General features: G+C 45.0%; 1 protein-coding gene across 2 annotated transcripts in view; it reads left to right on the top strand.

The window, feature by feature from the left end:
* LOC144495553 (desmocollin-3-like) overlaps nt 1-13,065 on the top strand; it is a 50,538-nt gene that overhangs the window by 15,816 nt on the left and 21,657 nt on the right. For both annotated transcript variants that reach the window (XM_078215644.1, XM_078215645.1), the window contains exons 7-10: nt 2,995-3,139; nt 4,088-4,260; nt 6,319-6,453; nt 10,067-10,252. In XM_078215644.1, the coding sequence (XP_078071770.1) occupies nt 2,995-3,139; nt 4,088-4,260; nt 6,319-6,453; nt 10,067-10,252 (639 nt within the window). The remainder of the gene's footprint in view (nt 1-2,994; nt 3,140-4,087; nt 4,261-6,318; nt 6,454-10,066; nt 10,253-13,065) is intronic.

Raw genomic sequence — 13,065 nt, 5'->3', positions numbered from 1 at the left:
CTTGTGCGCTATGCTGTTTTGAGTGCTCAAATGCTGAAAAAGTAAAGTTAGTTTATTAGTCACAAGTAGGCTTACATTAACGCTGCAATGAAGTTACTGTGAAAATCCCCTAGTCGCCACACTCCAGTGCCTGTTCAGGTACACTGAGGGAGAGTTTAGCACAGCCAATGCACCTAACCAGCACGTCTTTCGGACTGTAGGAGGAAACCCATGCAGACAAGGGGAGAATGTGCAGACTCCACAGAGACGTTGACCCAAGCCGTGAATGTAGCCCAATCCTTCACGCAAACCAGCCTCCCATCCATTGACTTCCTGCTGCCTCGGAAAAGCAGCCAGCATAATTAAGGACCCCGCGCACCCCGGACATTCTCTCTTCCACCACCTTCCTCTGGGGAAAAAGATACAAGAGTCTGAGGTCACGTACCAACCGACTCGAGAACAGCTTCTTCCCTGCTACCGTCAGACTTTTGAATGGACCTACCTCGCGTTAAGTTGATCTTTCTCTACACCCTAGCTATGACTGTAACACTACATTCTGCACTCTCTCCTTCTCTATGAACGGTATGCTTTGTCTGCATAGCGCGTAAGAAACAATACTTTTCACTGTATACTAAACATGTGACAAATCAAATCAAAGCCGGGAATTGAACCCGGGTCCCTGGCGCTGTGAGGCAGCAGTGCTAACCACTGTGCCAAAGTGCCAGCTTCTGGTCACCAGCAGCACCCAGATTTCCAAGTTGAGCTGGGCCTAGCTCCCAGGAACCGCTGGTCGATTTGTCTCATTGTCATGGATGCAGAATCTGGCCCATTATCTTTTACCAGGAGAGAGAGATTCTGATTTGATTTATTGTCACATGCATTGGGATACAGTGAAAAGCATTGTTTCTTGTGTGCTATACAGACAAAGCATACCATTCATAGAGTACATAGGGGAGAAGGAAAGGAGAGATTGCAGAATATGGTGTTACAGTCAGAGGGTGTAGAGAAAGAGCAGCTTAGTATATGGTAGGTCCATTCAAAAGTCTGATGCAGCAGGAAAGAAGCTGTTCTTGAGTCGATTGGTACGTGATCTCAGACTTTTGTATCTTTTTCCCGACGGAAGAAGGTGGCACAGTAGTTAGTTAGCACTGCTGTCTCACAGCGCCAGGGACCCGGGTTCGATTCTGGCTTTGGGGTCACTGTCTGTGTGGAGTTTGCATGTTCTCCCTGTGTCAGTATGGGTTTCCTCCAGGTGCTCCGGTTTCCTCCCACACTTCAAATATGTGCTGGTTAGGTTGATTGGCCATGATAAATTGCCCCTTCGTGTTAGTGTCACCCCTTAGGGTAAATATGTAGGGTTACAGGGATAGGACCTGGGTGGGATTGTTGTTGGTGTAGCCTCGATGGGCCAAATGGCAGCCTCCTGCACTGTAGATTCTCGATTCCGGGGTGCGTGGGGTCCTTAATTATGCTGGCTGCTTTGCCGAGGCAGCAGGAAGTGTAGACAGATGGATGGGAGGCTGGTTTGCGTAATAGACTGGACTGGGCTTCATTCACGACCCTTTGTAGTTTCTTGTGGTCTTGGGCAGAGCAGGAGCCATACCAAGCTGTGATACAACCAGAAAGAATGCTTTCTATGGTGCATCTGTAAAAGTTGGTGAGAGTCATAGCTGACATGCCAAATTTCCTTAGTCTTCTGAGAAAGTAGAGGCATTGGTGGGCTTTCTTAACTATAGTGTTGGCGTGGTGGTTTTTAAATGATTTAAAGGGTAAAAACCTTGTGGATTCATTTATTAAAATTAGGCACATGAGAACATATCATAGAATCGTAGAATCCCTACAGTACAGAAGGAGGTGATTTGTCCCATCGAGTCTGTACCAACCACAATCCCACCCAGGCCCCCTTCCCATAACCCTCATTTACCCTAGCTGGTCCCCCTGACACTAGGATCAATTTAGCATGGCCAATCAACCTAACCTTTTAGCATGGCCAATCAACCTAACCAATCTTTGGATTGTGGGAGGAAACCGGAGCACCCGGAGGAAACCCACGCAGATACGGGGAGAACGTGCAGACTCCACACAGACAGTCACCCGAGCCGGGAATCGAACCCAGGTCTCGAGCTGTGAGGCAGCAGTGCTAACCACTGTGCCACCCATGTGCTGAAAAAATGTGGATGGTTTAAATGTTTAATTCCTTAAGTGTAGAAACAAGCATAAAAATGACTCTGGGAATTTAGGATACTTTATATTGGAGTATCTGTTCCAGGAGTAATGTTTAATTTTTACAAAGGAACACAACATTGTTTTGGCCTCATTGGGTACAGTTTTGGTCCTGGAAAGTGTTTTTCTACAGTGATGCATCAGTGTGAGAAATTGCAGGTATGTTGAGGGATAAGAGGGCATGATAAAGGGTAGAACTTGGATAATAACCCTTAATAGAATTGCTGGTATATGGAATGCTTTTCTACATGTAAAGGCATGTTTTAAAAATAAAGTTAAAGCTTATTTATTAGTCACAAGTAGGCTTGCATTGACACTACAATGAAGTTACTGTGAAACTTCCCTGTGAAACTGTTATTGTTACTGTGAAAATAAGGTAAAATGGAGGATGAATTGCATGTTACTAGGCTGTGAGGGGTGTTGGGCATTAGATTGCTATAGCAAAGAGCTCGCATGGGCAAGTATAAGTTTGTTGATTAGTGTCACAAATAGGCTTACATTAACACTGCAATGAAGTTACTGTGAAAACCCCCGCAGTCCCTAAACAGCTTGGGCTGAATGGCTTTCTCCTGTGCTGTAACATTCTACGGCCTGATTGGTTCTTCTGCAGCTTAAGTGCTGGGGTGCAGAACCCTGGAACCTAAATGTTTAGACTTTTTGTAAATCCTAGTGTCAGGGGGACCCTTTTTGTAAATCTGCCTCTACTATGCAGCTATTTTGGATGCGTTTGTGAAAAAGGAATAGCGTTTATTGCCGACAAATTGTAACCACTCCTCGTTTTCCATTCCTCAGCTGATTGGATCGACAGTAACCCAAGAGGGCTACCATCTTGAAGACCCTCTTCCCCTCTCTGTTAAAGTCAATGATGCCAACGATAATGCCCCCCAATTTACTGAAACGGAGATCACGGCAAGCGTAGCTGAATGTTCATCAGTTGGTAAGGACTGCGAAATACGCAGACGCTGCGAGCATCTGAGGGGAGGGACTGAGTTAACTTTTCAGGTTGATGACTGGTCTGCCTGAAACTTGAGCGTTCTTTCTCCAGAGCTGATAAGAGTGCACCGACTTAATGCTTTTCAATTGTAAAAGTCTTGATTGCAATTATCGTTAATATAATTGTAAATACTGGAGACTACTAGCCTGTGCCGCCCCGACTGGTACACTTTTTGGTAACCAACTGGCTAAGTGCACGAGGGAGAAAAGAATGAAGGATAAACCAAGAATGGGAGGAGGCTCGTATGGAGCAGAAATATGTCCTTTGGCCAATTGGCCTGTTAACGTGCCATCATTTCTGTGCAATACGATGGCTTCCGAGTTTGCGTTGATAGTTAATCAATGTTACAGTTTTGTGTTTAATTGACGTAGGTGGAATATCGCGCTAGGTTATTGAATCTATTCAGGATATTGAACTCCTATTTGGGGAGCAGAAATATGGGGTGAGATTCTCCAGCCTCCCAGTGGCGTGTTTCCTGGCGTTGTTTGCTAGTGGTGGGATCCTCTGGTTTTGCCGCTGTCAATGAGGATTCCAGTGACGCCACCCCATGCCAGCAGGAAACCAGGGTTGCGGGACTGGAGAACCCCGCTGGCATGAACGGCTGGAAAATTCTGGCCTCAATCTAAAAATTGAGGCAAAAAATGCCCCAGCATATATCACTAGACGTCTTGGACTTAATTCTAACTCTAACAACCTAGCAGAAATGGGGTGAATAGGTAGTTGACATGAACGTAAGCTACTGGCGCCCTGTTTGGTGCCTGTCATCCATTTTTTTTTTTACCTGCTCTTCCGCGCAGATGGGAAAGGAAACTGCCTGTAATTAGCCGGGTTCATCTTGCATGGTCTTGATGTAACTTTTCCTGAAAGTAACAATTAATTTTACACTTTTAGGTACGATCTTCCTGAAGCTTAATGCTACTGACCGCGATGAACCCAACACCCCTCATACTTCTCTACGTTACAGAATCCTCTCGCAGCAACCAGCCTCGAAATTTGGCTTGCTTTTCTCTGTTGATGAGATCACGGGTGAAATCAAAACGAGGAATGATAAACTGGACCGAGAGGTAAACTTCCTTTTCATATTCCTAAATTGGAATCCCATTTCTGCGGGTTCTAAGTTTAAAGCGTAGTTGAGTGAAGTGACACGTGAAAGACAAAGCTGGGTGACATGTAACCTGTCGACCTCAGATTGCCCCTATCCATTTATATTCGAGAGAGCTGTCATTTCTATGCAATAAAATGGCTTCTGAGTTTGCGTTGATAGTTAATCAACGTTTTGGTTTTGTGTTTTAATTGACGTAGATGGAATATCTACTTAGGTTATTGGATCCATTCTGGGTATCTACCTCATACTTGGAATCCTGAATTACAACCTATTGGTCTTCAGTAGACCTTGATCTGAGACCAGGAAAATCCCCAATGATGGAGAACTTTCAAAACCATATGACTATGAACAAACTGCTTCTCCCAAGCACACATTTTGTATCAGATTAGAAGTATAGGAGCAGGCCATTTGGCCCTTTGAGCTTGCCCCACCATTCAGTTTGATCATGACTCCATTTCCCACACTATCCCCATATCCCAGGGTGTCATTAGTATTCAGATTTCTCTCTCGAACATGCTCAACGACTGAGCTTCCACAGTCCTCTGGGGTAGAGAATTCTAGATTCACCACTCTGAGTGAAGAAATTCCTCCACATCTCAATCTTATCCTGAGATGTGTCTCCTAGTTTTAGACTCACTAGCCAGGGGAAACATTCTACCTACACAAATCATTGGCATGTCCTGTAAAAACAAAATTTTTAATTTTCAACGAGGTCAACCCCACATTCATCGAAACTCTGGAGCCTGCGGGCCCAGTTGTCTCAAACTCCCCTTTTAAGACAATCCCGCTATCCCAGGGATTAGTCTGGTGAACCTCTGTTGCACTCCCCCTATGGCAAATATACCTTTCCTTATGTAAGGAGACTAAAACTGTACACAGTACTCCAGGTGAGGTCCCACCAAGGTTCTATATAACTACAGCAAGACTTCCTTACTCTTGTGGTCAGATCACCTCATGCTGGAGGCCAACACTCCATTTGCCTTCCTAATTGCTTGCTGCACCTATGTGCTAGCTTTTCGTGGCGCATGAACAAGGACACTCGGGCCCCTTTGAACACCTGCACTTCCCAACTCCTCACCATTTAAGAAATACTCTTCCTTTCTGTGTTTTTTCTACCAAAGTGGATACCTTCACACTGATTCACGTTATTGTCCATCTGCTATGTTCTTGCCCATTCACTTGGCCTGTCCCAGGTCCTCTTGAAGTTTCCATGGTTATCCATATATACTTGAATCATTTCACTTCCCACCAATATATTCATTCTAGGTATCCAGCAGTGCATAAGTAGGGATTAGGATGTCTAAATTCAGCTTAAAACACAAACACACATCATTGAGGAATTAGTCAGCCTGGCTGAAGAATCTAGAACACCGGGTCACTGTCCCAGAATAAGGGGACAACCATTTAGATCTGAGATGAAAAATTTCTTCATTTAGAGGACTATCTGTCTCCAGGACCATGCAACTCGGTCATTGAGTAATAGAGATCAAGAGATTTTTGGGTGTTAAGGGAACAAGGCAAGAAGATGGAATGGATAGTCAGAGGCTTTTTCCCAGGGTGGAAGTGTCAATAACAAGGGGGCACAGGTTCAAGGTGAGAGGGGGAAAGTTTAAGGGAGATGTGCGGGGAAATGTTTTCACACAGAGAGTGGTGGGTGCCTGGAACGCGCTGCCAGAGGAGCTGGTGGAAGCAGACACATCAACATTGAAGAGGCAGCTGGATGGGTACATGAATAGAGGGAAAGGGATTGAGTTAGGGTAGAAGGTTTTTTTTAGATTAGTTAGGGCATCAGGATTGGCACGGGCTTGGAGGGCCGAAGGGCCTGTTCCTGTGCTGTACTTTTCTTTGTTCTTAATGTTGAAGATCAGCTGTAATCTTGTTGGGAGGTGGATCAGGCTCAGTGGGACCAAATGGTTTGTTCTGCCTTGTACAAACACCAAAATGCACGTGTGATTTTGAAGTTTGCCATTTGGAAATTGCATGCACCGTTTCATCTTTGCATGTTCGATGTTCTTAGGAACAGGACACTTACACCCTCACCGTCGAGGTTCGAGACATGGGTGACGCAGTTAACGGCTTATTTTCGACAGCAACTGTTCTTGTGCGTGTTACTGATGCAAATGATAATCCTCCAACCTTCAGGACCTCCCAAGTAAGTTGCTGACATCTGTGTAAAATAATCCACTCTGTTCTTTTTTTGTTTGGAAAAAGTGTGGTCATTCTTCTGTGCTTGATGTGGGAATCGTAGAAACTTATAGTGTAGGTGGAGCGCAGTCAGCTCATCATTCTTGGGCTATCCCTTTGGGGAGAGCTATTCAACTGGTCCCAGTCGCTCTGTCCTACCTCCACAACCCTGTAGTTTTCTATCCTCCTGAGTAATTTATCCGATTCCCCAAATGAAAGTTGTTATTAAATCTGCCTCTACCTTTTCAAGCTACAGGGTGTCACAGTGGTTAACACTGCTGCCTCACAGTACCAGAGACCCGAGTTCAATTTTGGCCTCGGGTGACTGTCTGTGTGGAGTTTGCACGTTCTCCCCGTGTCTGCGTGGGTTTCCTCTGGGTGCTCCGGTTTCCTTCCTATGCAGGTTAGGTTGTTTGGGCCTTGCTACATTATCCCTTTATGTCCAAAGATGTATGAGTTAGGTGGATTGGCCATGCTAAATTGCCCCTTAGTGTCCAAAGATATATAAATTAGGAGAATTAGCAGGGTAAATATGTGAGGTCACTGGGTAAGAGTTGGTGCAGACTCGGTGGGCCAAATGGTCTCCTTCTGCACTGTAGGGATTCCATGATTCCGCATTATAACATTAAAATAAATTCACCTCCTCCTTTCCCACTGCATCTCGCACAGTTTGTGCCCTCTGATTACTGACCCCCCTGCTGCTAAGGACAAATTTCATTTGATTTACTCCCATCAAAATCCCTTGTTGGTTTCAGAAGCTGCGATTAAATCTTAATCTCGGCTCTAAGGAGAGGTGTCCTCGGAATGGTTTATGATTTTCACTGCCTGAAGATGATAAATGTGGTCGTTTCTACACTTTATCGTGAATTACCTTCTCATTTAATATGTTATTACAAACCTTGAGATGTTGAAGCCTTTCATTTTATTAAATTTACATACGCAGTATAAACTTTTGGAGACTGGAGTTGGTAGTTGGTGCTTAATATTTCAGAAATGCCCATTACTTTAATCAATGCATTAAACCACTTAAACCTGTTTAGTTTCAGCCAAATAGTACTTAGAGTCATAGAATCCCTCCAGTGCAGGAGGCCATTCAGCCCATCGAGTCGGCACCGACCACAACACACCCAGGCCCTATTCCCGTAACCCCATGTATTTACCCTGCTAATCCCCCGATACTAGGGTTAATTAAGTGGCCAATCCACTTGACCCGCACATCGTTGGATTGTGGGAGGAAACTGGAGCACCCGGAGGAAACCCACGCAGACCCAGGGAGAATGTGCAAACTGCTATTTGTGATATATATAAATGATTTGGAAGAAGGTGTAACTGGTGTTATCAGCAAGTTTGCGGATGACATGAAGTTGGCTGGACTTGCGGATAGCGATGAACATTGTCGGACAATACAGCAGGATATAGATAGGCTGGAAAATTGGGCAGAGAAATGGCAGATGGAATTTAATCCAGATAAATGCGAAGTGATGCATTTTGGAAGAACTAACGTAGGGGGGAGTTATACAATAAATGGCAGAGCCATCAAGAGTATAGAAACACAGAGGGACCTAGGTGTGCAAATCCACAAATCCTTGAAGGTGGCAACACAGGTGGTGAAGAAGGCATATGGTATGCTTGCCTTTATAGGACGGGGTATAGAGTATAAAAGCTGGAGTCTGATGATGCAGCTGTATAGGATGCTGGTTAGGCCACATTTGGAGTACTGCGTCCAGTTCTGGTCGCCGCACTACCAGAAGGACGTGGAGGCTTTAGAGAGAGTGCAGAGAAGGTTTACCAGGATGTTGCCTGGTATGGAGGGTCTTAGCTATGAGGGGAGATTGGGTAAACTGGGGTTGTTCTCCCTGGAAAGACGGAGAATGAGGGGAGACCTAATAGAGGTGTACAAAATTATGAAGGGTATAGATAGGGTGAACAGTGGGAAGCTTTTTTCCAGGTCGGAGGTGACGATCACGAGGGGTCACGGGCTCAAGGTGAGAGGGGCGAGGTATAACTCGGATATCAGAGGGACGTTTTTTACACAGAGAGTGGTGGGGGCCTGGAATGCGCTGCCAAATAGAGTGGTGGAGGCAGACACGCTGGCATCGTTTAAGACTTACCTGGATAGTCACATGAGCATTCTGGGAATGGAGGGATACAAAAGAATGGTCTAGTTGGACCAATGAGTGGCACAGGCTTGGAGAGCCAACGGGCCTGTTTCCTGTGCTGTACTGTTCTTTGTTTTTTGTTCTTTGTTCCTCACAGCTCGGTGACCCGAGGTTGGAATTGGACCCGGGTCTCTGGCGCTGTGAGGCAGCACCACTGTGCCACCCTAATAGAGTCATAGAGCAATACAGCATGGAAACAGGCCCTTCGGCCCAACTGGTCCATGCCAGTCATGGTGCCCTCTCAGCTAGTCCCAATTGCCCGCCTTTGGCCCATATCACTCTAATCCTTCCCCATCCATGTACTTATCCAAATGCTTTTTAAATGTTGCTATTGAACCGCCTCAACCACTTTCTCTGGCAGCTCATTCCACACACGCATCCTACTCTGCATGAAGAAGTTACCCCTCAGGTCCCTTTTAAGATCTTTCACCTCTCGCCTTAAAACCCATGCCCTCTAGTTTTCAATTCCCCTTCCCTGGAAAAAAGACCGTGTGCGTTCATCCTATCTATGCCCTGCATGATTTTATACACCTCAAAAAAGGATTTGTTTTCCTTTGTTTTTTATTCATTTATGGGATGTGGCCATGTCTGGCTGGGCCAGCATTAAGTGCCCATTCCTAATTGCCCTTGAACTGAATGGCTTGTTAGGCCATTTCAGGTAGCATGCAAGAGTCAACTATGTTGCTGTGGGTCTGGAGTCGCATGTAGACCAGACTGGGTAAGGATGGCAGATTTCCTTCCCTCAAGGACATTGTGGTTGCGATAACATTTATTTCCAAGACCTAAGCAATGACTATCCAATCAAAAATTCAGAATTTTCCTTTATTTACCCCTCTCAAGCCTATATTAACTGTACTGTATCATTGATCATATTCTCACCATTATTAAGCTTGAACAACTGTATTGACTTAAATCGGAGCTAAAGTTTGTGACACAAACTAGAAGCAGGAGGAGGCCATTCGGCCCTTCGAGCCTGCTCCGCCATTCATCTTGATCATGGCTGATCATTGAATTCAATATTCTGATCCCCCCTTCTCCCCCCCATATCCCTTGATCCTTTAGCCCCGAGAAGTATATCTAGTTTCTTCTTGAAATCAGACAACGTTTTGGCACCTCATACTTTCTGTGGTAGTGAATTCCACACATTCACCACCCTCTGGGTGAAGAAATTTCTTGTTGAATTGATTTGATTTATTATTGTCACACGTATTGGGATACAGTGAAAAGTATTGTTTCTTGCGCGCTATATAGACAAAGCATACCGTTCATAGAGAAGGAAACGAGAGGGTGCAGAATGTAGTGTTACAGTCATAGCTAGGGTATAGAGAAAGATCAACTTAATGCGAGGTAGGTCCATTCAAAAGCCTGAATGCATCCTTAAAGAATTGCAATAGAATAACATAAATGTTTGTCTTGTTTCAGTTTACCATTACTGTTAATGAGACGGTAAGCGACATAATGATCCTCCGACTACCTGTAGAGGATAAGGATTTGGCAAACACAGAAGCTAGCAGAGCTGTCTTCACTATCACCAAAGGGAATGATCGTGGAAATTTCAAAATTACAACCGATCCCAAAACCAATGATGGCCTCCTGTACGTGGTAAAGGTAAGCCAATGGTAGTGTTTGGTTCGGAGGATTTTTGCATCAAACAGCATTGAGGTTTTTGATGAAACAATCGCATGACAATTTTAACAATCCATTTCATGCAAACAAGGTCATGTTTTGGTCTTAAAGTTTATTTATTAGTCACAAGTAGGCTTATATTAACACTGCAGTGAAGTTACTGTGAAATTCCCCCAGTCATCACACTCCGGTGCCTGTTCTGGTCAATACATCTAACCAGCACATCTTTCAGACTGTGGGAGGAAACCGGAGCACCCGGAGAAAACCCACGCAGACACGGAGAACGTGCAAACTCAGACAGTGACCCAAGCCGGGAATGGAACCTGGGTCCCTGGTGCTGTGAGGCAGCAATGCTAACCACTGTGCTACCGTGCTGCCTTGGAGGCCAAAGTTATTTTATCCAACTTGTGGATTGCTTGGGAGTTGCAGGTACTCCCCTGTTTGAATCAATCCAGTCAATTTTACACCCCTCAAACCAGCCCCAATCCAAGTTGCTAACCAACTTTGACAGGTCCTGGTGCTGTATATCTTCTGGGCCTTTGACACAGTTGATTGTATCGCTATCATGGTTTACCTCCACTTGGTTTTAGTGTGCTCTCCGCATAAGCGCATGCACAATTTATTTTATTCGAAGATATATAGACAAAATACTGTGGATGCTGGAATCTGAAACAAAAACATAAAATGCTGGAAAAACCCAGCAGGTATGAAGCAGGGTCATCCTGACTCATAGAAACATAGAAACTAGAAGCAGGAGTAGGCCATTTGGCCCTTCAGGTCTGCTCCACCATTCACTGTGATCATGGTTGATCATCAAATTCAATGTGGTTGACTCTCAACTGCCCTCTGAAGTGGCCTAGGAAGCCACTCAGTTCAAGGGCAACTAGGGATGGGCAAAAAGAACAATACAGCACATGAGCAGGCCCTTCGGCCCTCCATGCCTGCACTGATCATGTGTTCCTAACTAGATCATCCGTTTGTATCCCTCTATTCCCAATCTATTCATGTGGCTATCTAGATAAGTCTTAAATGATCCTAGCGTGTCTGCCTCAACCACCTTGCTTGGTAGTGCATTCCAGGCCCCCACCACCCGCTGTGTAAAATACGTCCCCCGCATATCTGTATTGAACCTTGCCCCCCCTTGTGTTTGTCATTTCTGACCTGGGAAAAAGCTTCCAACTGTTCACCCTATCTATGCCCTTCATAATTTTATAAACTTCTATTAGGTCGCCCCTCAACCTCCGTCTTTCCAGGGAGAATAACCCTAGTTTATTCAATCTCACCTCATAGCTAATACCCCCCATACCAGGCAACATCCTGGTAAACCTTTTCTGCACTCTCTCCAAAGCCTCCACGTCCTTCTGGTAGTGTGGCGACCAGAACTGGATGTAGTATTCCAAATGTGGCCTCACCAACATTCTATATAACTGCAACATCATATGCCAACTTTTATACCCTATGCCCCGTCCAATAAAGGCAAGCATGCCATATGCTGCCTTCACCACCTTTTCCACCTGTGCTGCCACCTTTAAGGATCTGTGGACTTGCACACCCAGATCCCTGTGTGTGTCTATACTCCTGATGGTTCTGCCATTTATTGTATAGCTCCCCCCTGCATTAGATCTACCAAAATGCATCACTTCGCATTTATCTGGATTAAATTCCATCTGCCATTTCTCCGCCCAATTTTCCAGCATTTCTATATCCTGCTGTATTCTCTGACAATGTTCATCACTATCCGCAACTCCAGCAATCTTTGTGTCGTCCGCAAACTTTCTAATCAGACCAGCTACATCATCTTCCAAATCATTTATATTTATTTTTATTTATATATATATATGTGTGTAATATATATCACAAACAGCAGAGGTCCCAGTACAGAGCGCTGCGGAACACCACTAGTCACAGACCTCCAATCAGAAAAAAACCCCTCCACTGCTACCCTCTGTCTTCTATGGCTAAGCCAGTTCTGTACCCATCTAGCTAGTTCACCTTTGATCCCGGGAGATTTAACCTTTTTGCGCCAGCCTGCCATGAGGGACCTTGTCAAATGCTTTACTAAAATCCATGTAGACGGCATCCATGGCCCTTCCCTCGTCAATCATTTTTGTCACCTCCTCAAAAAACTCAACCAAATTTGTGAAAACTCAACTACAATTGCAGTAGACTGGCAATGAATGTTGGCCAGCCAGCAACGCCCATGTCCCACAAATGTCTGTGTGGAGTTTGCACATTCTCCTCGTGTCTGCGTGGGTTTCCTCCGGGTGCTCCGGTTTCCTCCCACAGTCCAAAGATATGCGGGTTAGGTTGATTGGCCACACTAAAAATTGCCCTTAGTGTCCTGAGATGCGTAGGTTAGAGGGATTAGCGGGTAAAATATGTAGGGATATAGGGGTAGGGCCTGGGTGGGATTGTGGTCGGTGCAGACTCGATGGGCCGAATGGCCTCTTTCTGTACTGTAGGGTTTCTTTCTTTCTTTCTTTCTATGAATATTTTGTGGAAGTGAATTCCACACACTCACCACTCTCTGGGTGAAGAAATTTCTCCTCACCTCAGTTCTAAAAGGTTTATCCCTTATCCTCAAACTATAACCCCTAGTTCTGGACTCCCACCATTCTTTCCGAATGATAGAATCGTAGATTCTATGGGCGTTGCAGAATCTTTCTGTCTAACCCTGTTAGAATTTTATAAGTTTTTATGAGATCCCGTCTCACTCTTCTAAACTCCAGTGAATATAATCCTAATCAACTTGGCCTCTCCTCATGACAGACCTGCCATCCCAGGAATCAGCGTGG

Source organism: Mustelus asterias, chromosome 7, assembly GCF_964213995.1.
Source record: "Mustelus asterias chromosome 7, sMusAst1.hap1.1, whole genome shotgun sequence".
In the NCBI taxonomy this organism is placed as follows: Eukaryota; Metazoa; Chordata; class Chondrichthyes; order Carcharhiniformes; family Triakidae; genus Mustelus; species Mustelus asterias.
The sequence above is the reverse complement of the archived record's forward strand: the minus strand, read 5'-3'. Positions and strand labels throughout refer to the sequence as shown.